Source organism: Syngnathus typhle, linkage group LG10 (genome assembly GCF_033458585.1).
Source record: "Syngnathus typhle isolate RoL2023-S1 ecotype Sweden linkage group LG10, RoL_Styp_1.0, whole genome shotgun sequence".
NCBI classification, from domain to species: domain Eukaryota; kingdom Metazoa; phylum Chordata; class Actinopteri; order Syngnathiformes; family Syngnathidae; genus Syngnathus; species Syngnathus typhle.
This window is the reverse complement of record NC_083747.1, coordinates 6,702,320-6,728,099: the sequence shown is the minus strand read 5'-3', so window position 1 is coordinate 6,728,099 and position 25,780 is coordinate 6,702,320. Positions and strand designations below refer to the sequence as shown.

Here is a 25,780-nt window from a genome sequence, read left to right as displayed (position 1 = left end):
CCTGTCCAAGTCTATTTGCCTCATTACATTGCAATTTAGCTCGAGTATTGATTGATGGCACAAGTGTTTGTTCATGATAGGAAAATGCTATTTTCAAGCAGGCAGTACACACCATAACACAATTTCTGCTCAGTCCCTCACAGTATTTTTTTTTTCAAGAAAACTCCCTGTTGTTTGTAAGTGAAACAGACAAGTAAAGCTTGGTTGTGACCGTTAAAAGTTTCTCCTCTGAAAAATGACTTTGATCAGTTGCCTGTCCAAAAAATGTTTGCCTTTGCTGATGAGCGCTGTAAGAAACACTGGAATTTGGAGAAATATTGCAACCTATTTCTTAAGGTATTAAATGTATCACAAAAGGCCTCATACACAAACCGAACAACATAAAGCAAAAAAAAAAAAAAACATTTCCACCCACACAAATAAGCAGATAATATGTGCAGATTTTGAGTCATCAACACAAACACACACATTCACTAAAGGTTGAAAGGTTGAAGGCAACTTCATGTTGCGGTATAATTTTCCCACAAACTTGAAATGCTTATTGACTTCGTCACTCAAGTTGTGTGCATGAAAAAAGAGATTGCAGACTTCCACAGTGGCTAAACATTTGTTCCCTGAAATTAAGAAAAGAATACTGAACAGCCAGACCCTTCATAACAATAAGGATGTTAAGATTCTTCAGGATAAAGAATATGCAATGTTTTTCTGTGCTCATTGGCAGAGATTATCAGCTCCCAACTATGGACTTTTTTTTTATTAGGTTTAGTATTAATACATATTATTTGTATTTTCTTTTGCCCACATGTTGCAGGTATCAAAGACAGTCGCCTTTACTCTTGCCCAATCTACAAAAAGCCAGTTAGGACAGACATGAACTACATTGCAGCAGTCGACCTCAAGACCACACTTGCTCCAGAACATTGGATTCTTCGAGGCGTGGCGCTCCTCTGTGATGTCAAATGATCACTGAGGAACGTGAACGCTTTAATAGGCATCAGAATGGAGCACCTTAAACAGTCACCCTGAAATCCATGCAAACAGGTATTGAATATAAGATACCAATATTAAACATCCTGGTTATTTTCATTCAAATAAAACACACCATGACTGAAATACATGGAAATTTAATGACATTTGTTTAAAAAAAAAAAAAAAAAACAATAGAATCATTTACACATCCAAATATTTTGGAGCAAAATGTTCTTTTTTTTTTTCAAAACCACCGTACCACACCACTTATCTATAGCTACCCTGTACACAGATATAAGCAGATACCTGTAGATTCCGTTTAAATTGACTCCTGTAATTTTCTTTCAGAATGTGTGACTTTAACCTCCTTTAAAATTACGAGTGTTGTGCAAATAGCCAATTTTAAAAAGTTGATGTGAAAACATGGCCCTACGTGGATAACAGACCGAATTCATTCATTCATAGACATTCATTGTTCCATGCTTCTAAAAAGGTAGATGCAGTTATATTCATGTCACGTGTCTCTGTCTGAAAATGTAGTCATGCAGTATTCCTCTGTAATGTTTTGCAGTCTTCATTTGAATAAAAGACAATTCAAGAACATCCTGGCCTGCATCGTTCAATTAAAACTCGAGTCAATCATGCCATTGTCTTTGGTCACGCTGAGCTCAAATTATTTCCCATGCAGAACAAAAGTCTTTCTTCTTGTTCGCTTTATAGTCCAGCATTGCACATCAGATATAATCCAACTTGTCATGTGCAAAGCGACTGGAATACAGAGTGATTTTTTTGACCGATAACCAGCAGTAATGGGCTCTCCGAAGCCTGCCAGAATTGAGTAAAAGTATACTTTTGGATTGTTTTTGGAGCTGGACTTGCTTGGCTGGCTTGATCCCTGCCACTTTACCTTGCTAATCCAACAATGAAATGATTATTCATGGTTTTATCTCCTGTACATGCTACACTTACAAAAGTGACAAATGTATACATACTACAGCTGCAGCAGGACAAAAAATGTTTTTGGTCTTTTTTTCCCCGATACGTACAATTTTCTTTCCACTGCTACTAAAAAAAAGTCTCCAATCTGATATCAGTGTTAGCTCTGAAGCCTAAATAATTCAACTCAAGTCTCATGGCATCATATTCCCTTGAGATAAGGAGCGGGTCATTTCTGTGTGAACAAAGTAGGTTTTGAGCTCTCCTTTGCCCTTCACGTTAATGATGCCTCTACAGGAGCACATGTAGCCCAGAGTCAGAAGGATGCGGCTTGTCTCCTCTGTCACCTGCAGATGAGGGGGGAAAAAAAATCCACTCAAAGTGTTTCCCTCTTCTTATCAGCGCAAACAAATGAGCCATGCTCTTTATCAACTTTACTCTATATACATGCACGCAAGCACGCACACACACACACACGCACACAGCATATAAACTATGACTCAACCCTTCTTAATATTAATTGCAAATATATCGCAAATACTGTATGCACATTGGTACTGCAGTTCCACTGCGTAGGTGGAAAACAATTAGAATTTATCAGTGGTTAGGTAGGGAGCAAATAAAAAGTGTGCACAATGTCAAATGGGATGTGATGCTTGATGCATCTGTTCTGTCATTTAAAATGTCAATAGAGACAGATGAAATAGTGGTGCTTTAGAGGAAACAAAGAATTGAGCAAATACACTACCAGAGAAGCACTTCATCTGATGTGTCCTTGAGAGCAGCACGGATAGTTTTTTTCTCTTTTCAATCCATTTTATACAATTAGTCCCCCCCGACACCCCCCCCCGCCACCACTCCCCATTATTACTGCCCATATTCAGTTTGTCAAAAAGGCACAGTGATTATTGTTAAAAAAAATTTGCCCAGAGTTTTTTGGCTTCTAAAAATATAACAGGCCAGTATTCAATAACATCTGGGATTTCATTACTGCGTTTGGCATGGATTCTTCCCGTGCTCATGACTTGGATGAAGCCTCACCGTACCGCATACTTAAAGTAAACACATAGTGAGGAGTATTCAAAGGGTAAAGAGATGAGGGAGAGGACCTGCTCAGCAGTTTTGTTCACATTCTGAAGAACCATTAAGTTCAGAGCTGTAACTAACAAAGATTCAGAAGATTGGATTAGATCCATTTTTTTCCAAATACTTGAACCTCTTTCTTGTGGAACACAATGTGGACCAGACTCTATCCCTTACAGCCTCCACGTAAATTAAATTGATACCCTCTAAGCAATCATTGGGGCAGTCAACATGCAAATCAGTAAAACAGCAGTGATTAGTCATGATGCCAATGCCTGGGTGAACATGCTGCAGATGGATTAGACTCCAACACACATTACTCGCATGCCAGCACAAGACCGAACAGCTTATTTTAATGGGCATCCAATGAGTAAGTAAGTAAGAAAATTAGAAAGGTGTATGTTAGTGTTGGCTGACTTAAAGTCAAATGAAGTGTAAAGATTAAGACATTCAATGGAAAGCAAGCCTCAGTTTAAGTGCCCCATGTATTGTTTTTGGTATCAAGGAAACTTGCTTACCTGGTATCAAGGAAACTTGCTTACCTGTATTTTTCCCAGTATCCCCGTGCTGTCCATTCGACTGGCGACGTTCACCGTGTTCCCCCAGATATCATACTGTGGTTTTTGGGCGCCAATGACTCCAGCAATTACTGGACCATGGTTGATACCTGCGGCAGAACACACAGTCATTATCAGAGTCATGTTTCGGTCTGTTTTAAAAGCTGAAAGGAGTTGAACAAGCATTATTTTAATGCTGACATTGCCATGTTATATGTTATGGTGCTGCGGTTGTTTTATTACCCACTGCATATGTTAAATAAACCAAGCCCTGGCCCCACAAAACTCAATTACCATTTTTTTTACTGCCTTTCTTGTTTTTGTTTGTCTTTGCAGTTTGCACACAGCACTTGGTTTCCATCTTCTTCTTCGTCTGCCTTTTCATCGTCCTTTTATTTCTTTGACAGCATTTCAGTGCTATACACAGGCTTTGCATATAAACAACATTTTGATTTGTTTTATGTGATTTCCTGTAGAGAGGCTTTTTGCCTTTGCACAGACAAGTTTCGGACAACTGGAAATAAAAATGAATTCCCGTTAGAGCAGAGCTTAAGTGGAGGTCAAATGGAGCCAAGTCCTTTATCCACAACAATGAATAGGTCCGCCAAAGCATTTTGAACAGCACTGCACAGTGAGTGGACTTCACATCGGTCTGAGTTAATTTCTGGAGTGGAAACTGATCACCACCACACGGTGGTATTCATTATCCTGTTAAAACCATAGGTGGGTATTTCCAGCACCCTCTCTGTAAGTCTGTCTGGAAACAGCAGGGATGTACTGTCACACACATGCACACTGCTGAGTTAATGGAGCATCACATGCTGAGCTCTTTGGACAGGTTGAAGGTATTGAACTCTTGCTCTGACCCCATGCAGCGAATTGGGACCTTCTTGCCTCCATTTCCTCTTCCTTTCCCCCAGTATACACACAGTAGCTGATAGCATGCAATATTTTTTTTTCTCTGTTTGTTCCAAGATGGTGAAAATTCAGCTCCTATATAACAAGTATGTGTTTCTAAACGGAAGCGTCATAGTTTAAGAATGCTTGCTCCATCTCTAAACATACGGTAAATCTAAAGTGCAGGGGAAAAAAACATTCCGTATAAAAATAAATGATTCACTTCATCGCTATGCGTATTTTCTAACGTACCAACTCTGAGTTTGAAGTCATTGAAAGAGTGTCTGTTGATAACATCCAGCTTCCCCACTAAAGCAAATGCAAACTCCACCATGGTCCCAATGTGCATGTACTGTCTGTCATGTTCCTGTAAACAAAGAACACAACATACAACACGATTGTTTCTAAACAGAATATCCAAATAGATCAAGTTATAGTTTTAAAGCATGTGTATTTATCTTAACCTGTGATGGGTACTCTGGTCCGGGTGAGGCATTGAGACCTGTGGCAGCCATGTATGTGCTTCCAATAGTTTTAATCTTTTCTACACCACTGAATTTAGGCTTTGACAATAGCTGAATACAAAAATTCAGAGAACACAGAACATATTTAATATGGAAATATAAATCAAAAAATAACATTCATGTACATGCACATATAATCCCTGTAATACTAGAGAATGTATCCAGTCTAGCATTTTGAAGATAAACACGTTAATCATAAAAATACCGTTCACCCTCTATCAGATAAAGCAGGCAAAAGTGAAAACAGCAATTATTCATTTACCTCGTCAAAATCGGCAATGATCTCATTGAGAAGCCGGAGACACTCTAATCCTTCTTTGTTGACATCTGATTCCGTGTAAAACTCTTTAAAGTCTGGAATTGAGGCGAACATGACGCAAACCAGATCATATGACTGATGGTACAGATCCTGCCAGATAGAAAGCAAAAGTTAAAACTGATATAGCCAGGACTTCCAGTTTGAGTGAAGTACTGGACAGATTTTGACATCCCACTTTTAGCCTTGGCATTCAATACTTCATAATAAGAGAAATTATGGAGACTATTCTGATTATTTACACCAGAATTGTCAATTTGGTAATTTTAGACTCAGTTTAAGACTCTTGTGATATTGTGAGTACTGTTCATTTTTAGTTTCACTAAGCTCTAGCACTTTGAGAACAACAGTTGTGCTTTATAAATAATTATTTCATGATGTACTGTGTCCAGAAGAAACATACTTTGATCTGGCATTTTTGATATGGTGGTGTTATATATGTTGATATTTAATTTTTAATATTTATGATTTAATATTCACTTTTTCAGTCTTGACAGTCGGCTTTCGGGCAGATCTGGGAAAGTAAAGTCACTCTTAACACCCTTCACTCTAAAGGGATAATCTGTCAACCTAAAGTTTAACAGCTATCAAATATTTGGACCTTTGCTTACTTTAGTTGTAAGTAAAATGTAAATGAACATTATTCAGCTAACCTCATTCTTCCAGTTTCTTGCCAGAAAGTGCTCAGCAACATGTGCAGGAAGAACGTTCTCCAGCAAGACACGGTTGAGGTTTTCCATCGTTTCAATCTCTTCACATTCCTTTTTGAACTTGTTCTTCCACAGAAAGTCTAACCTACAGTAATATTCATTCTGTTACAAGAGGACACAGAGGTGAAGAGACTGAAGGTACACTTATAACCATTGTTAGAAACAATGAAAAAGTTACAGAACTGAAAAAGCGCTCTGTAAAGTCAAATAATTCACACATTTGAATATAATTGGATTCCGCAAAAACATGAATCAACCACGCCATCATCTTTTTGAATGCTTATACCAGCAGCATTTGATGCACTTTACTTTAATTCACCTTTCTCTCCTACCGTACAAAGTATTTGATGATGACTCACCTGCCGAGCAAGCACAAGTAGAGTGATGAAAAAAATAAAGAGTGAGATAGAGCCCATAGTCTTCAGGTCTTTGAGGACTCCTGGTCTTGAAGCGCAGAGAAAAAGAAAAACACGTGTTTAGAGAAAGCAAGATGGCACCAGAGAAATTAAGATTGACAAATCGAAGTAAGCGTGGCAGTGGATTGAAGGCGACCTCAATTAAATGACAGCAACAATATGCTTTTTTTTTTTTTTAAATCTAAACTTTTCTGCTGTGATGGCATTTTCCCCAAGACAGATATCAACGAATACAGTATTCAGAGATTCAGGACTTGTAATTCATTGGAAGCTCTAATTACTGTCACATGGAAACGTGGTAGAGACAGACTTGGTTCATAAATCAAGACTGTTTGAATGGGAATTCAGTTGGAAGGTGAGGCACTGTATAATTATAGACATCTAAATTCTTTAATTGAAAAGACTATTTAATGGAAGTTTCAAACGTGCATAAGAAATCAACCAAGTGCAATCAATTTTGCAAGCATATTTTGCATATTAAAGAACTTTCAGCCTTAACAAGAGCTGAGTTCTGCAGACAACTGCCTAGTTCATTATCATATTAGTTTTTGGCACATAAACAGAGTGGATCGAGGGAGCTTTCAAAAAAAGACTGAAGAAGTTTGTGTTTGCGGTAGAGAGAACAAAAACCACAAGACACTGTCTCAACTTTGCCTGTTAAGTTGGACACATTGCTTGTTTATTCTCAGCTTTACTTGAATTTCATCTTATTGGTTGATTAAGAGCACTGAAACCAATGACACCACCTTTTTTGGAATTAGGGCTTACCCCTTTGGATTTACAAATTGTATTTGAGTAACGCTACATACAGACATGCACATCTGACAATTCATTCATAAATTCTTTTTGTACACATTTCTAGGAGTTTCTTACAGATCTTGAATAAAAATGTTTTTGTCCTCACACACACATACCTGTCTAGGCTTTCAGATTTGTACAGGAATCTGCTGTATTCATCCAAAAGGGAAGCGTGTGTTTGGAGAATTATGACGTTGTAAACCACCACGGCTGTCAGCATGGTTATCATTTTCAGCTCATAGTTTATCCTCAGGAACACAGAGCAAGAGATCAGGCCCAGAATGCAGCTGTAAATTAAATACTACACAGAAAGACAAGAAGGGAATCATTTTAAGACATTCAAAATAAATGTGGTATAAAACAATGAATATCTAATCTAACGGTTCACTTACGGGAAGGTAGAAGTTGTTTTTGCCTGTAAAAGCAACTGGTTGTCCTTCAGCGTAAACCTGTGTTTCATTGGACGAACTGTTGACAGCAACTGGAGGCAACACATTGTTTTCCAGAAAGAACTAGAAAAATAAGCAAACAAGGGACAACACCATCATTCGCTTGACAAGAACACTTTCTTTAAACTATTCTTACTTTTTCTGTTGCAACACTCCAGACCAGTCTCGGTCTTGAGACTCATTTTGAATGTTTTGAAAATCTTTCTGAAACGTTTTGGCCTCGTCTCAGTCTCTAACAAGCCGGATTTGAGATTTACCTGAGAGACCAGCCTGATCCTCTATTCTTCTCCATTCACGTGATAAGGAGAAGCCCTTGGTATGGCCACAAACACTTTTGATTCACATGTTACTAACCCCCCTCACCCTTGTAATGACAGCAACCTTTGCAATGCTGTGACTGAGGGACCCCGTGGCACGCAAGCGAAAGCAAAAGGTCCGGGGTGCAAAACAGACAGGTGAACTGCTGTTCATAGTCAACAAAAGTCTGAAAGTTTTCAGAGCGGATTTGGATGAGATATGGGCTGGAACAACTAGCAAAAAACAAAACAAAATTGGCTGCACAAGCAAACAAAGCCAAGTTAATTCGTTCAACTGCCCTGAGCGGCTGACCCATGACAGGCACAAAACAAGATTACAATCTTCCAGACACCATTTGTGGAAAGGTCTCATTCTCTGTGCTAATAATCTGCTTTATCATGCTTTGGTTGCCTCAGGCTACTGTTGCAATTTTATCTACAACCATCCAAATTGCTCTATTTCGATCTCATAACAGAAAAAAAATTCTAAATAAATTGACAAGAAAATTTCAACATAAAAGCATTACATGTGAAAAGAGGATTAACAGCCTTTAAAAAAGAATGATTGCAGAGATAGACATACCAATCGAGACATCAATATTTCTGCAGTAAACAAAAGCGTTTCAGATTCATCAGTGAATTCTAATATGCACTGTTTGCTTCTTTAAGTTATTCACTGTACTCCATCATAACGTATCAACAGTAAAGTTTTAAGACACAGGCTTGCCTCACATGTAAGAAATGAATTTGAATGATGCCCAATTTGCATACTTGATCCAATGTACGTAAGTATGTATGTATGTACGTCAGAGTAAGACTGAGTTAGGGGCCAAGCATACCATGCCATGATTTTCCCAATGTTTAATAAGAAGGAAGTCCAACTCATTGGTTCCAGGTCTGCGACAAAAGCGTTGGTGTGATCAGACCATTTCTCAATTTCTTTCTTTTTTTTGCAATGTGCCATCTGTCACAATTCTTCAAGTTCATGGTCTTATTTTTGTGTGCGTGCCTACAGGTTGACGACGAACTCTAACCCTCACTGAAAGAGCAAGTTATCAATTTATTGTTATGGGGATATTCCGAATATAGCCAATTTTGTTGCATTTGGCCTCACCAAAAAGTCCTTGTCACAAGTCACATTACACCATGTAATGAATTGTGCTGTGCGTGACCTATGAACATTACAGCTAATTTGGGTTGTGTGAGCTGCAAACTTGTCATACCGTACATCATTTTCAAACCTAATTATTTCCCATTCCATCACAACAGCATATCTCCACACGAGATCTTACCATGTTGAATACTGCCATAGTGAGTATGAGAGCTGTCGTTGTCAAGGTGAGCGTGATTCGGGGCCATGGCTTGTTAGCAATAATGACGGAGGACCTTAGCAGCCACATCAATGAAGTGGGAGTGCTTTTGTTGCAGTGCTACAGGAATACATATGAAAATGTGCATATAACACAAGAAAAAATAAAAAGATACACATAATGCACATAAGTCTGAGTGAACAACCTAGTAAAACAACAAGCATATTTAAACATAGATCATATATGATGTATTGATCTTGGATGCTTATTAATCGAAATAATTAATTCAGGTATGCAGTTCAGTTTAAAGTTCATCTTGAAACTCTTTGAGGTTACAAACAGTCCAGATCAATTTGTTCAATATTCATGCTCTCAGTGTAATCAAATTGAGATGATTTAATTTGTTTACTTTAAATGATTTACTTTTTAATTCATGTGATACTATGAAATAGGAAAGCAGTATTCATGATAGGAAAGCAGCATTCATTGTCTCTATTTTTAGAACTGCTTCAAGGGTTTCAGGGTAACACAATGCCCAAGTCACTCACATGATCACCTCACAGCAACATCTGAGCGCTACTTTAACTGAGTAGACATTTCAAAAGCTGACAGTTCTACAGTTTATATGAATAAGATTGGTCTATGGACCATTTTTTTCTAAGCATGGTTATCAAACTACACAACCTACAAATTGCCTCAACGGGGATCACATTGTACAATAAATCAAATCAAGGCTGAACATGAAATTCACTGGTACTGCATTTAAATTATTTATTTTTTATTTGAAAGTGTACTTTTAATATCACACACAAAATAAACAAGATCCGCAAGGTATTTGTCCTCGTAAGACACATAGAGTGGTCAAGCAGACAATTAAGTCTAAATGACTCCAATTATAGAATAAACTAGGAAAAGACTAATAATGGCCCTGTGCAAAGATTCGATTTACATAGAATGACGTGTCACTCACCACAAAGTGTCCAATGAAACATATGAAGACAACCAAGGAAAGGAAAAAGAATGCCATCCCAAAAGATATCCCCAAGACTGCTGTCCTGAGAAGATAACAGGTAAATTAGGATCATTTCCCACCAAAAGCTATTTTCATGCTTACTATAACAAAATACACGTACTTTGGTAAGACGAGTATCTGTACAATGAAAATGCAGGAAAAGATAAGACAGGCGCAGGTGACGTAGTATTTGAAGGCTGGCAGGATTGTTGTTCTGTACTGAAAGAAGAAAAAGGAAGCATTTTGATACAAGAACCATGAAAACTCATGCGTACGTTTCCCACCCAAAAGGACGATTAGAAAAACATTCTCTCAGTGGAAGATATGTACTACTACTTATTACCTCCTTTTCCAGGGATTTATTGTGAAAGAACAATGATATTCTTTGAATGTCCTCAGATTTGAGCCACTGCCTAGAAGCACACAGGCCGGTCAATTGGGACATGAAACAAAAATCCGGAATATTAAAATAAATGACGTACGTAGTTATACAATCAGCCTTACTTTTGTGAATTTATCCCATCAAAGGTCCTGATCATCCTCTCATTAAGTTCCTCCTCAAATCGCTTCTTCTGAGACTTTGTCCTTTTAACAAGTGCGAAAAGAGAGCCAACATTTTAATTTGAAGCAAGATTAGTCATGTGTGTCAAAGCCTTCAGCGAAAGTCAAGAGTTATTAAAAATTCTTGTCCTCTGTCAATGTACTGTCAAGGGACAAAGATAATCCAGTGAAACAAGAACGCAGCTTGCCTTTCAGATCTCCTCTGGAAATGATACTGTCCCATTGGCACGTCCTAGATGGAAAATGGAATTGAAGTGTCGACGAGCTGCACACATGACTTCAAATGGCAACAAATGAATAGTAAACAGAGAAAGTTACTCACAGCTGTGTTGATCTTGCCGTTCTCGTTGGTCATGCTGTCTCTGTGGTGCAGATTGGCAAAAGGCTTGGCTGCCCCCCAAGACTCCAGGTAGCGGGTCATCCTAACAGAGGCTCTCATCTTGGCTCCGTCCAGAGTGTGTCTGGGCCTGTAGTGATGTTGCGGGCTGCGACGCTCCACCTGAACAAAGACTGATGTCATGGAGCTTTTCTGCAGTGTATCAGATCTTTAAAAAATAGCAAATATTTTTTCAATACCTTTGGGTTAATAACCAAATATGTGACGACTCCATGCTCCTTGAGATAAGGGTCTCTCTCCTGCCCATCCCCATCTTCTACTTTATAGGATGAATTTAGATGCTCTAGTGTCACTGATGTGATGTGGACTCGCCTGGAATTACCAAATGACCCAGTTATTTGGGAATGCTAATGAATTTTGTTATCCAACACTGATGCAAATGACCAAGAATGAGTTAAAGTGGAACATCAAAATCTGTATCTTCCGGCCGTCAAACAAATTGTTTTAACAAAGTGTGACGAATTAGGCATTTAGACACAGAAAGCGGCCGTCACTGAAGACATGTGAAACCTGAGCAAATCTAGATTAGCATTTTTCTAAGGCTTTATTTTTAATGATGTATACCAGTGATAGCACAGAGAAAACATTTAAAGGCCACCGTGGACCCTGAAATGAAACTTGACATAGGAAAGTTGTACATTTGTTGGTATAACGTACTGTTACACCGAGAACCTTGTTTTTGTATAAAATGCAGTCTAACTGTGCGCATTGAGCATATCGGCATGCGCAAAGTACCTGTATAAGGAATAAGAATCTCCATTTGCCGATGATGCAAAGTTGGCCGTTGTGAAGCGGGCACTTAGAGACCTTCAACCCCAAATCGTGCATCTTGTGAGTGACTCAAATACTCACCCTGGCACACCTCCTGCCTCCATGTGGTTGGCCAGCGTGACATCATGTGACCAGACATCATACTGCCATTTCTGAAGTCCGATGACCCCACACAGAACGTTCCCTGAATGCACGCCAACACGCATATTGATGTCAACCCCTGTGGCATCACGCACTTTCCTGTCATGCATCAAAACCACACTTATAACTGTGGAGGAGGGAGCAAAATCAACATCCAACTGTCCATTGTGTTGAAATGTACAGAAAATAAGCAATGGAGAGGCAGTATAAGATTTAGTACACAACCTAGTTTTTGCACAGTATGCAAATATGATTATTCACTGATTATCTCCGGATCATGGAGGCTTTTCATTAAGAACATGACTTGTAATGAGGCAAGTGTTAAGCTGTTATCAATCATTAATGTTTGACAAAGCTACTGAATGAACTGCTCATGAATTATGGGAGTACTGAGCGTTTTTGACTTCAAACCGATTCAGCATGACAAATCTCTGCACCTTAAACTGTATTGATAATTGTTCAGATTTCTGAGCTCATGCATCGACAAGAGTATAAGGATTAGATTGTTTTTGCACTTTTTCTAAATACATCCTTGTAAAAATGTTTAATATTATTGTATGAGACTGTTTTAGTCAAGTAATTGTTGAGATACAGTAAGAGTGTGCAGTTGTACAAAAGTCACAGTAGAGAGACCTTTGACTTACTTGATTGCCTCACACATGTCCAGACCCATTTTAACACAGTTCTTGGCGTGGTTTGGTAGAGACTCTGGTAGGCCAGATACACAATAGTAACAGTCACCAAGGATTTTTATCCGCATACATTCATTTTCCTGTATACAAAAAATGAAACACAGAGTAAGAAAATCTCCATACTGAGCCTTGCGAACTTATCCATAACTATGGCTGTACAATAATGGAGTAGTACACGGAGTAGAAGAATTTGCTATTTCTGCTGTTACTTTAAACATCTCAATAAGAAGGCATTGCCCACTTTGCAAGCTTCCCCTTTATGCACAAAACTACACAGGAATTAGTATACTGTATATTGTATCATTTATTTACAGGTTTGGAGTGGATTTCTAGTTACACAAACTTTGTTAGGGTATGTTACTCAGTGATAGTGAGAGTTAAATTATGAATTATTTACCTTGGCAATTTGGTCAAATTTGCCAAACAATTCATTGAGCATGTGTACCAGCTCGCCGGGTGAGCAGTCACTGGCAAGGCGTGTGAATCCAACTATATCAGCATACAATATGCTACAAAAAAGATAATATAATATAATATAATATAATATAATATAATATAATATAATATAATATAATATAATATAATATAATATAATATAATATAATATAATATAATATAATATAATATAATATAATATAATAAATTATACATGCCTGACATTGGTGTGTCTCTGAACATATAGGTTGTGAAAATTGTTTGTGTTCTCTATCTGATCAAAATTTGGTCCTTTTAGTCTCTGGATGATCTCTGCTTTCATCACGCGGGCAATATGTGCAGGTAGTAGCGACAACAGCAGACGCTCCTGATGATATGACAAAAAATATATATGGTGAGTCAAACTCTGATAATCAGTCGATAAAATATCCTGATCAATACAATGCCACATATAAAGATTTAAATACAAATTTCATACATATTGCCCTTAGCTTATCCACATTTAAATCATACATACATTTCATGCAATCACTTAATAAAAACATCCTAAAAGTAAGATCAGAGTTTATTAATATAACAACTCATTCATGAAAGAAATGATAGAAATGGTCATCATTTTATTGCAAGCTGCAGTAAATGTGTAAGCCAAAGTCACACTCTCCATTATTGTTGTTACTAATTGCTACATGAAGAACAGCCCCATGGAGGCTTCTCAGAAAACATAATAATGAATTTATGATGATTCACATCGGACTGCTAATTCCAAATTCCGAGCACCCTCACAATTTGATACTTTGAATAAAAGCACGACACAAACAGCATCTATTATGTGTGCACTCAGCACAAAAGAGAGTATGTGTGACTGCACCATCATTGTGGCTAAACACTGGTTGGAGGCAGCCATAACCTCCCGAGGCCAAGTTGAAACGCCTCTTCGAGGGCATTTTAGCTTTCAATGTGATAGCACAAAATTGATTCACCTGGCAAGAAGCAAAAAGAGCTACTTGGTATATTTGTAAGCTGAAAGAATTCAAGTATTTTTTTTTTCTTTACAATATGTTCTATGCAGTCTACTCACAATTATTTTTTTATTATTATTAGGTTTGTGAAATGTGAATTAAGTGATAAATATATGTAACCTGCATATTGACCGTGTTACCTGCTGTCGCTTTTCGAATTCCAGTTTAATGGGGGATTTGATGCAGTTGCAGGTGTCCTGATAAGTCTGTTTGAGTGCCAACTCCATCAGGTGCTTATGGTATGCCCCTGCCATGTTCCCACACATGAAAATGATGATATTGGCCAAAATCTGAAAAATCAGGACATAAGCAAATGTCAGTGTTCTTTAACATTGTGTTATCAATAGTTTGTGGTTTATTTAGATTTTATCAGATTATGTCAGGAAAGTTTTTTTTTTTCTCTCACTTGTATACTACCGGTTCAAATTTGTCATACTGTTGTATAAGTACATTTTTCAACATTTGAGATTCCCCGTTAAATGCCAGTGGTGGTTTTAAAATGGCTTCACCAGCTGTGCATTTACTGGCACTCATCATACTGTAGACATAAAATGTTTTACTGCATCACCATTAACATAGAATGTATGGAAACTCTGATTCATTGTTTTATAAATGCTATGGACATCAGGCATTGTAAGGTTTTCATTTCTTCAATGAAAGAAGATAAATCATAGTCTTAAATAGGCCTTCGCAATAAAATTTAACGAGCGTTGCAAAGTTACGATGGCCGTGTTGTAGTTCATGTCTCTAAACACAACCTGGTGGGATTTTCGAGAACATAATAGCTGACCTTAGTGAGACAGGTTGTTCATACTGAGCTGCTACGCCCGATCTGAAATCTTTAACACTTTAAGGTTAATTTAAAAAAAGAAGTCTCATTCCCTATAAACCCAAACTGTGAACCTCTGTGTTTATTTGTGGGAGAAGAAAAAATCTAAGGGTTTTCATTTTGCATTAGTAGGACAAGCTGGTAAAAAAACAACATTTGGCGTTTTTGGGACAGTTCAAGATTATCTCAATCTGCTTAGTATAAATTTAGTTGACCTGCAAAATGAAAATGTGCAATGTATCACTCCAACTGTAGATCTGTAGAAATATTGCTTTTTAAAAACAGAATAGGAGCAAAACATTAAAATACAAGAATCTTTTTGCCAATTTTTCACACCTGCTATTTTGTATTGTCGATATATGACTGTAAGCCTTACCTGCCATACGACTGGTTCCAAATGAGCAGCTGTAGTGGACAGACATACACTCAACACAGCAGTGTGCGAGGCAGAGGTGAGAACACTGGCGATGATGGCATCCCGCATGGAGAATGGCAGCATCGTGTAAACCACAAAAACAATAAACAAAAAGAACGACACCTGTGGAGAGAGAGATATGTTTATTAAGAAATCAACCGTGTCATACTGACCTGATGTGAAAACATGATCAATGTGCTTAAAGCCATTAAAGAAATTTCAAGCAGGCATTTGGGGGTAAAGCCGTTACTGTCATTTTGAATATATTTTTAAAGGCACTCCCCTGGCCACGGCACAGTTGCTTTACGCTAGACTTGGGCTGGGTACCAAAATAGGGCTCTCTGTCTGCTATAACCACAGTCACGAAAAATATCAGCTCAGGCCATTTCATGAGCTCTTATGCGAGACGGATTCCTTCAGGATTTGTTTTTCTCTCCTGGGGTTTAAGTTGATCTTGACTGATACATAGTAGGGCTGAGAAAATAATGTATAATTATAATCCCAAATAAAATGATGGGGGCTTAACAGGGGCTACACAGAATTCTGATGGCACTATAACAACCCCGCCCCCCTTAAGTTGGTGTAGTGCCATCCCTGTCTTTTAGATGTGCTTTTGCATAATTCACTTACTCATAATAGAATTGAGACAAGCTCACTATAGTTTAATTACTTTCCATTGTGTTACAGTCAATGATATACTGTTACCATTTGAATAACTTATGTATCAAAAGTATCAATGTTTCATCATTGATCTGTTAATCACTAGTGAATATACATATGTGCAGCTCATGAGAATAGTCTCAGGGTAGACATAAATGCAAAGGTTTGAACATCATATGTGGAACAATAAAAAAAAGTTCTTGGGCAAAATTTTAAAAAGCGCCAAAATGTGGCATCAAAAAAGAAAACAGTTAAGTGATTCATACTGTGCACAGGTTGGCCCATATAAACATCAGTAGCTTTGATAGCTTACCTAACCTCCCTTGACTCGCTGCAGGAAACAGGACAGTCAGCACTTTTACCCCAAACCTGGCACCTCTAATGTAGCATGGCAAGTGCTTTGCATTTTTACATTACGGGAGCTCCCATCACACACATTGCACTACTCTTTAATCCCCCCTCCTGGCGCACGGGTGAGGAAGCTCATCTGATGACGAGCATGAGAGAAAGAGGTCAGTGTTCTCTTGGGCTGCAGAGATGTGCCAAGTAACCTTTCGCTGGTCAGGGGCAGCCACATTGGTAGAGGGTGGAAAAGCAGTGTAGACAAATTGGAAATGAAACAAATAGCATATACTGTACATAGGTCACGTTTCTAGCTAACCTAAGTACACATTTATCCATTCGATTTTTATGCTGTTTATTCTCGGGGCTGTGGGTGAGCTGGAGCCAACACTCTGGAATTTTCCCCTGCCAGTAGCAGGCTATGTAACACTAACCAAACATTTATTTTCACAATTTAAAAAAAAAAGAAAATCCACAGTATAGCAGCACCATAAAAAGTTATATAAAGGGGGTTTACTGTGACTGATTTACTGCACATTGAACAGGGGGGGAAAAGTTTCCATCGGAAAGTGCAAAAGTTACTCTTACGCTTGATCATTCCCATTTTTGCCACAAACTGACAATACTGTTTTTCTTCACTGCATAGGGAACAATTTCAAAGTGCCTCAAAAGAAAACAATCTTACTGTAACCAAGGTAACAAAAACCTTCCAATCATAAATGCTTTGTTAAAGCTGCAGTAAATGAGGTTCCAGGTACGTTTTTTTCTTTTTTTAATGTACTTATTCTATTTTGACCATGACATTGAGTCTTGGAAATAATTTTAGCTTCTAACACCACTAACAGGAATGGATAGCAAATGGATTCCTCCGCAGGATGATGCTTTTGTTAAGCTGAATATCTGAGCATTACATGAACAGTGCCATGACAACGACAAGAAAAAACACAGAATCCACATTGACGTAAGTGACCAAACTCGCAATGAAAGAGTCCAGAAAAAACAGTCACTTGAACCACTTCGATTCTCAGACAAGCTCTCTAATCAAGAATAGAACCATTTTCATAGAATGGAAAATTAGTGAGATACAGATGTAGAGAAAAGCAGAGAGAAACACTTAACAAGGGTAGTGACTTTAAGGTAAAAAGCAAGGGATCATGTGATCAGTAGGAGGAGGAGGACACAGTGCTTCTTTCTGTCATCTTGATACGAGGTCAACACTGCCCTAAATTAGTTGAGTGACCGGCTGTGGTGTTTTTGCAGAGAGGCAAATGCTTTTCTCATATCATTTAGGCAGAAAAGCTTGAAATCCCAGAGCGGAAAAATACATTCATTGCAAATCGGTGTTGAGTAAAAGCAAAAAGACAAAAAAAAGACAAAAGATTTGTAACAACTAATTACCTAAAAGAAAAATAAAGCTAAGTTGAACATATGGACGGTGGTTTGGATGTCTGAACAACGCATGCATTAACATTTCATGGAAAGTCTATTACTGTTGCTTCCAATTATCATCTGCCTCAACAGTATAAGTATGTCGATAATTTTCTTCATGTGGAATACTTGCTACCCTAAATGCACCCTCTGATATCCATTGCCCCTAACTGGATCAAGGAACTGGTAGTTAATGGAAGGGATGTCAGGATAAAGATACCCGCCTATGTTTCCTTCATACCGAGACTCCGTGCAATAACGAAATTGTGAGAATTTTCCTTCAGTGTGTCTAAAGCAAGCACAAGAGAACCTTCTCACAGACAATTATGTTAAGGCTTTTCCAAGAGTTAGGCAACAGTGCTGCTACCAGCTCATGAATCAAATCTCCCTAATACCACGGCGGGTTCATAAAACAAATTATGGAGATGGGGTGTCCGATTACATCGAGCTTTTAGTCCGTCTGGGATCAGCTTAAAGGCTTGATTTGCAATGCAAGCATCTGCAACATGCTCTGTTATTTCACCCCACCCAAAAAGATACTTTTATCGCATACTAAACACATTACATTAAAATACACATTATAGAGGTGCTCAGTTTGCACCTTGTCTAATCAGACTGGCCTATTCAACTACATAGGCGCTATTTATGCAGCACTTGCACCTGCATGTTGCTTAAGGCGGTTAAGTGCGCCCGCACGCACGCACACGCACGCGTGCAACTACATAGGCTCTATTTATGCAGCACTTGCACCTGCATGGTGCTTACGGAGGTTAAGCGCACGCACGCGCACACGCACACACACACACAGTTCCACATTCAAGGCAAAGATAACTACGTGCAGCACAAATCATCTCAGAAGAAGTGATTAAAAAAAACATGATCCTCTTTATTATTGCAGATTTTTCTATCATCATAACTTGCATCATCTCACCACCACAAATTGCAATCTTTCAGAGTGCTGATCTCTAAAAGTCAATGAGTTGACTCATTGCTATTGATAACTCAAGTCAAGTATTTTTGAGGAGGTCACTATATTCAAAGCCCAATAAAAGAAGTATTAGTGTGGTGTTTAACGAGTCTGATGACAAGTGATTGCCAAGATTTTAGGCTTTTTTTTCTTTTTCTTTTTAAATAAACTGCAAATTTTGGCTTTTAAAAAAAAATAAGCTGTAAGTTTTACATTTACAGGCATTTAGCTACACACAAATTGCATAATGGATTGATTGAAGGGGTCAAGTGAGTTGCAAGGGACACGTTGCCCTTGAATACTGATGGTGATCCACACAGCACAGGTCATTGGTAAATTTCCATCATTTACATACAAACGAGGGGTCCAAAATTTCAATAGAAACAAAATCTGCCGGGCGCCAGTGGACTCATCCTTGCTTCCTCCTCCCCTACAGCTTAGCACTCTTTTATCAGTTCTAACCTTATTTCCTACCGGACCATGATTGCATCGGAGGTATGAGGCACCACTGCATTTGTTTCCTTCATAAACTGACGTTTGCATTATGAGTGCATGTATATTGACGGAAGCATGTATAGCACCACAAGAAAATTGGATGAGACTTGATACCCAGGCGGACTCTGATTGCGTTAATTCAGCACTGCCAAAGTAATATGGTGCCCTTAAAGCCTCTATGCCACTGAGTAGTGAGCAATTATGAATGTTATTGAAGGCAGTGCATGTTGCGTTCTTGTCAAGGTTCATTGAAGGTTGCAAATTTTCAAAGTTCAGAGTTGTGCTCACAATGCTAGCAGATGACAAAACGAATATGTTTGGAATTATACACGCTCCTGCATGAGGGACAGGAAGGATGATAGATGGGAAACAGATGAGGCAAGGCACAGATATTTCTCAGTGAGGGGCAGAAGCTGGACCACACAGATAAGCCCTTCTCCCTAGCGTTTACAAACAGAGGGGGCTTTGTGGGGACTGGATAAGCGTTCAATTGATTTCAGGTTGGGAAATGGAGACTGAAATGTACAGAAACCAAACCTGGCATACTGAGAATAAGAAAGGCAACTTTGAGCCTCCTGTTTATCAACCTAAATAACACTGTTTTTTTGACAACAGACCATGTCTGTGATAAATTGCATTTTCAAAATATGAAAATGTCAGCGTTTCATAAACACTGGTGCGTGCCTGTGGTGCTGTGCAAATGTACTTGGGCACATTTTGGAGACTGTGTTTGGAAAACTGAACGTTTAAGCACAAGATGGTAAGTAATGAGTGCATTTGTTTCCATCTTTCAAGATGCTCAAAAGTAAGAAAATGCATGTAATGAGGGTGTAATGGATGTCAAGTCAGGAGTGTGAGTCAACAAGCCAATCTGGCCAGATACATGTTAATTAGCGTGGATGCTGCAGTCGGAGTGCACTAATGGCATAATGGGCTGATATTTTGAGTGAGTGGGAGAAGGATGAATAGAATGACGTGCAGATCGGTGCACCTTAAAATTCTGCTTTGTGCCAAATGAGTCCACGTTGGGCATTTGTATTCATAGGCACTGATGAATGTTACTTGTACTGCTGAAAGTCTTTTGTACTGCAAACACATCACTCAATGTTCGCTGGAACTTTCATCAATACAACATCACTTATTGTGGAGATGGAGGCAACGTTTTATGTGCCTTCTCTAAAAACTACTCCAGGCGGACACTGAGGACTTCGCTTATATGTACAAACCACCTATTACACCCATTCGGCTTACCACGTGTGACATAATGCCAACAAAGTGAGCTCATATGTTTATTTCACTTTCAGTCACAAGTCATGCAGAAACAATGTCAAGCAGTATCAAATATCTGCAAGCCATCTGTCAGAAATCTGATTTCGGTCATCAACGGTTGTCAATTTAGATTGCAAAGACATAAATTATCTTATCTAACAACACAGGACTGGAATCTGACTACACAAAAGCGCTCAAATGTTCAAGATGTCCTTTCTGTGGCTTAAGCATCTAAGAGGGGGCTAAGGCAAACAATGAATGGGGAAGAGGAGCATTACAAATAGTAAAGGAAGTTAGTACTGAAATACTGCGATAGGCGATTAAGTGTGACGTAGGCTCACTTTTCTCAAAGCTCTTCACAAAAGGGCTTTTGGCAAGCAAGACTTCTCCCGGCAGGGCTTTCAAAAGAATTCAAGTTTAAGGCACTTCTGTGCTGGCCTCATTTTCAAACCCGAAAGCTATGTTTAGTTATTTATACTTCCTATGAATAAATCACAGAATGCCTCACATACGTTTACACAAGAGGTAAATTGACCAAAAAATATCTTTCTCGGGCTTACCTGATCCCATGGACAGACGATTCCTCCGGAAAACATAAAGAGGTAACCCATTGCGACCAAGCAGGCCCAGATGACAAGGGAGAACACCCGAAGAAGCTTCTTGAAAATAGATTCAATGCAGACCAAAACAAATACAGCCAGGAAGATGGCCAACGCTGTGGGCACAGTGATCACAAAGGCCACATGGTCCTCAACGTTCTGGAATGACAAGAGTTAGAAAACAAAATCACTGGTGAATTTTTCTTAGAATTTTTAGAAATTTAGAACCGTTAGCTTGGTAAGTAAACGTAAAAGGTAAGTACAGCACATTCCTTTTCGTTATTAGATAGCAACACATAGACTTTGACTAAAGTTGACTTGGGACTTTTCTTCGGTGTGTTTTCATGCAGAATGATTAGCTATGCCAAAGTATTCACACCTTGAAGTATAACAGATGTATTGGATGCAGAAGGTTAAGAAAGAAGAATATTGATGTCAATGAAGATTCTAAAAATCTTAAGGACATTGTCCTCAAGCGAGGCATCAAGAAAATAACACTTAAGAAATGTAGAAATTGACACATCTCAAGGGGACGCCAGACAGCCAGCTTGCTAAGCCTCTTTTCTTGATTCCCACTTCAATTTTCCGACTAAATGAACAACCAGAGGGGGGTGTGAGTCACCCTCTGAGGCACCAAATAGCCCATCAAGGAAAAGAAAAAGTGTTTCAGTACTTTAATCTGATTTGCTAAATGTAATCTATGTCAACTAATAACATGAAATGAAAGACCATTGACTTTAATCTCTGAACACAATATTTCCAAAAGGTTTGATTTATGAAGGTCAAACAAGGTTAAATGAGTACTTGCACTAAAATACATTAACACCCATATTAAACTAATTACATGTACATATGGTAATTATGTTTTAATAAAAAGAAGATTTTACCATGACAAATGACTTGCGTTGTTTTTTTCTTTTATTTTCACACAATTGGAAGGACATGGTTGTGGTCCACATAATGCGCATGCAGGTGCTCTAATTTGGATGTATCAGACTTTCTTTAATGCACATACATAACTGAACACTAATTTGCATATGCTGTAAATCATGGACTTCTTTGATGAATCTTTTTTAAAAGAGGGCATCTTCAGAAGTTGAACATATACTACTGTACATCCATTATGGATTTGAGGCTGCTTTTCTGTTCCTGAGCTACACTTAAGATTTGAAGGTGCTTATAAAAATTGCAGGACCTTTTGTTTCAATGTGACAGTAACAAGGATGTCAATGTAGAGTGAGAATGCTTAGTGAAGAAGGTCATATAGTCTTCTTCGGGAATGTGACACCAGGGGAGAACAAATTAAAGGATATTGATCATTAGCTCAATATGTCACATGGCTACTGTTGCATTTGTATGTAGAGACACACTGGTCGAAGAAACAATATTGGCACTCTCATGGCTGGGTGTTGATCCCTACTTTTCTCTTTGGAAGGATATTCATTTTGCTGACATCTCAGATCGATGGTGTGATCCGTAATGAGTCTGTATACACAATTTATAAAGTTGATGCTTTGCAAGGCAATATTTAATTCAGAATGGAACCAACATTTTGCGGCAAAAGCCCCTGTCATTCCTGACTTGTGTGTGTGAGTCTGTGTCTCCGACAAACTGATTGTTACAGCACAGTATAGATTGGAGATGCATCAAGCAGAGTGACAATTTGGCAGCAAAATGTCGATCTAAACCTTACGCCTGCTCAGACCATGTCTAAATACTGGCCCAAGGTTGACCAATAGTCGAATGTGATTTTGTTGAATTTGCTCGGGGTACGGGCGACCGATACTTGCCATTTAAGAAGAATTGAATGAGATGCCCGGAATAGTGGCAATTTAAACACTCCCACAGTGTCGCAGCCCACCCACTTGCTGATCTGCCACTCCATGAAATGACCATAAATGGTCTGCACTGGATTTACTTGCGGTACGAAAAGAGTGTCCTGAGTGTACTATGTATTGTATCAACATTTGAATTTATCAATTACATTTGAATTTTATTACTAGTGCTCAACAGTTTTACATGCGTCATCTATGAAGATCATTATTTATAGATTCTGTTCAACGGTAGAGGTTCCACATTTGAATTAATATTTTACATGTTTTCGTCACAAATACTTTCATCTCTTTAATCCGACATTTATTGCAAGGCATTTAGATTTTTCCTTCACTACCCCCAGCCCAATCTTCCCTGTCTTTCCTCATGTAAGCAGGCAACGCAGTGGGACAGGAGAAGATGTGTGTGGTTGTGAAGAGAGTCGGTCTCGCTCAGAGCCGAGCTCCGGAACAGAACAGGATTTAGGTCAGTCAGCTCACAGGAAGAAGGGGGGTGGCATCAGGATACGAATGAAAGAGAGACAGAAATATAAGGAGGTTAAAGATGACAGAAGCACAAAATGCACAGAAATAGAGGAAGAAGGAGAATGAAATGAGGGTGGAGCTAAAGGTCACGCCAATCTCGCACCGAGCCAGAGCAAAAAGGCAGGATGTGGGGCAGGAAGGCTAGAGATGCTTGTGCGCTCTCAAGGCAGAAATCCATTGTTTTTAGAATTTCTTTGTTGTTTATTTAACAAATTTCAGTTATGCAATTTCTTTGTTACAATTCAAACTTCAGACTCTGCTTAATTTACAAAACTTATAGCTTTTTAACATATGTAGTCCTAGCAGCGTCAGACACATTACTCACCACACCAATTGTGGCTCAAGTGCTGAGTCAGACGCGTCCCCCAGATGAATATACCATCATGGGCAAAACCACAAGTCTCATTACAAATGTCTGAAAAAATCTTGTCAAAAAGCATTCAGTCAGCAAAATATTGTCTGACTTGATGTTTTTGCCTGTTCTTATCAATAGGCAATTTGCTGACTAAACAGAAATAGTAATAGATTCGATGCATATCATCAGCAATGGAAGTTGCTGAGGTCAACATGTGTTTGCATTTGGCAAACCATGCAAATCATTTCCCCGTACTTGATTTAGAGTTTCGATAATATTTGGTATGTTTAGATTATTATGCAAATCTGCAGTTCTCAGTGACATTGCTATGAGGCTCTTTTGCTGTATTAGAATAATCCCTCCATCAAAGCAGAATCATCGGGCAGACTAGGAGAGGTTCTCAATTGGTGAAATATGGTAAACGATGAGATTATGCTTTTAAAATCCCCTCAAGATGTGTTTTTCATTTTTTGCCTTGTTAAAGCTCATTGGTTATCTGTTGAATAGAATTTCTTCAGTGCAAGACAGAAAAAGTCAAAATGCAAGAAATAAACATTTACCCAAACGATTTAAATTTTTTATATTTAAAAAAAGTGGTGTTCTTTGTTTTGGTCTTTTATTTTGGAACAACTAATAATGTAATGTAGATAAAATGTCTCTGAAAACTTAAATTTTATATTCAGTAAAAACAGACGAAATACGTCATCATTTTAGACTTTATACTGTGCCCCATTTTTATTTCCCAGAGGGTCTTTGCTTCTTCACTGCATTGAATTTCTCAGCCTTTCCAAGTGGAGATAACCGTGTCAAAATATTGAGCGCTAGAAAGCACCACTGCCTTTCTGTAGTTCGGTCAACCGTGAGCTCAAACAATAACCAAGCCCCTCACTTTTATCCAACCCTCTCTTCACATTAGTGCTGCTGTGTAGATGACATGCTAGGGTTGTGTGTATGTGTTACCCGGTGTGTAGAGGAGCAATATGGAGTATGTTTTGTGTTTTCGACTTGTGTGTCCCTTTTGGTAACCTTCATGTTGAGCTTACTGTTGTTTTTTTAATTGTCTGTGAACCCACACGTGAAGATGCTCCCATTGAGACAGTGTAACCTTTGTGGGAAGACCCAACATAAACTACTATGTTGTTGAGCAACATTTAAAGTGTAGATGTTTCTTACTCTGCATGTTTGATAACATTTGCATAACACATGCATGAATGTAGAACTTACCAATCCTGATGCAAAGAACACGGTCAGCAGAGCCAAGCAAGCTCCCATCACTATGAGCAGCAGAAACACAATCAGTGGATGCTGCTGGCTCATACAGTAGTATGACTCGTACAACCAGTCCCGGGATCTGTTCGTCTTCTCCTGACCGCTCTTTTCCCCCTCACCAGACTCCCCAGCCCGGTCCAGGAGGTAGCGCTTCCTCCTTATTGCCTCTTGCCACATGGATCTTGGTGCCGAAAAGGGAGAAGTGTCAGGGACGTCCGAGGTAATAGTTTCCACTTCAGATGTAGAACAGTTGCTGTGTTCTACTTTTCTCCTGCTGATGCCCCTTCTGGGGATCCTGATGTGGGCGCTCCTAATGTCCTGTGGAACCTGGGGGACCTGGCTACCCTCCCTTCTTAATTCCTTCAGGGCGATACAAGTGAAAGGTGGCTCTGAGTCAGAGGCGCTGGGCGCTGGCCGAAGAGGTGGCAAGAACGCGCCAAGGTTTGAGCGCAGCATCCTCCTCCGCCTCCTCCTTCTGCCAACATGTTGGAGGGGGAAGTGAAGGG

General features: G+C 38.8%; 2 protein-coding genes across 2 annotated transcripts in view; one reads left to right on the top strand and one right to left on the bottom strand.

Annotated features, from left to right (window-relative positions):
- The window catches only part of dnah5 (dynein, axonemal, heavy chain 5), a 63,780-nt gene extending 62,208 nt beyond the window's left edge, over positions 1-1,572 (top strand). Inside the window, exon 87 of the mRNA XM_061289202.1 lies at positions 812-1,572. Within this exon, the coding sequence (XP_061145186.1) occupies positions 812-963 (152 nt within the window). The 3' untranslated portion in view covers positions 964-1,572. The remainder of the gene's footprint in view (positions 1-811) is intronic.
- Positions 1,109-25,780, bottom strand: adcy2a (adenylate cyclase 2a). The gene is made up of 25 exons (XM_061289204.1): positions 25,230-25,780; positions 21,255-21,452; positions 15,495-15,656; positions 14,430-14,579; positions 13,489-13,637; positions 13,233-13,344; positions 12,788-12,915; positions 12,084-12,242; positions 11,411-11,543; positions 11,157-11,333; positions 11,023-11,066; positions 10,778-10,858; positions 10,617-10,686; positions 10,395-10,492; positions 10,232-10,316; positions 9,244-9,381; positions 7,599-7,718; positions 7,323-7,507; positions 6,352-6,436; positions 5,936-6,094; positions 5,229-5,375; positions 4,907-5,017; positions 4,695-4,809; positions 3,531-3,655; positions 1,109-2,252 (listed from the first exon to the last, which is right to left on the bottom strand). Exons 1-25 carry the CDS (start codon positions 25,728-25,730, stop codon positions 2,100-2,102), a joined length of 3,585 nt encoding a protein of 1,194 aa, XP_061145188.1. The 5' UTR covers positions 25,731-25,780; the 3' UTR covers positions 1,109-2,099.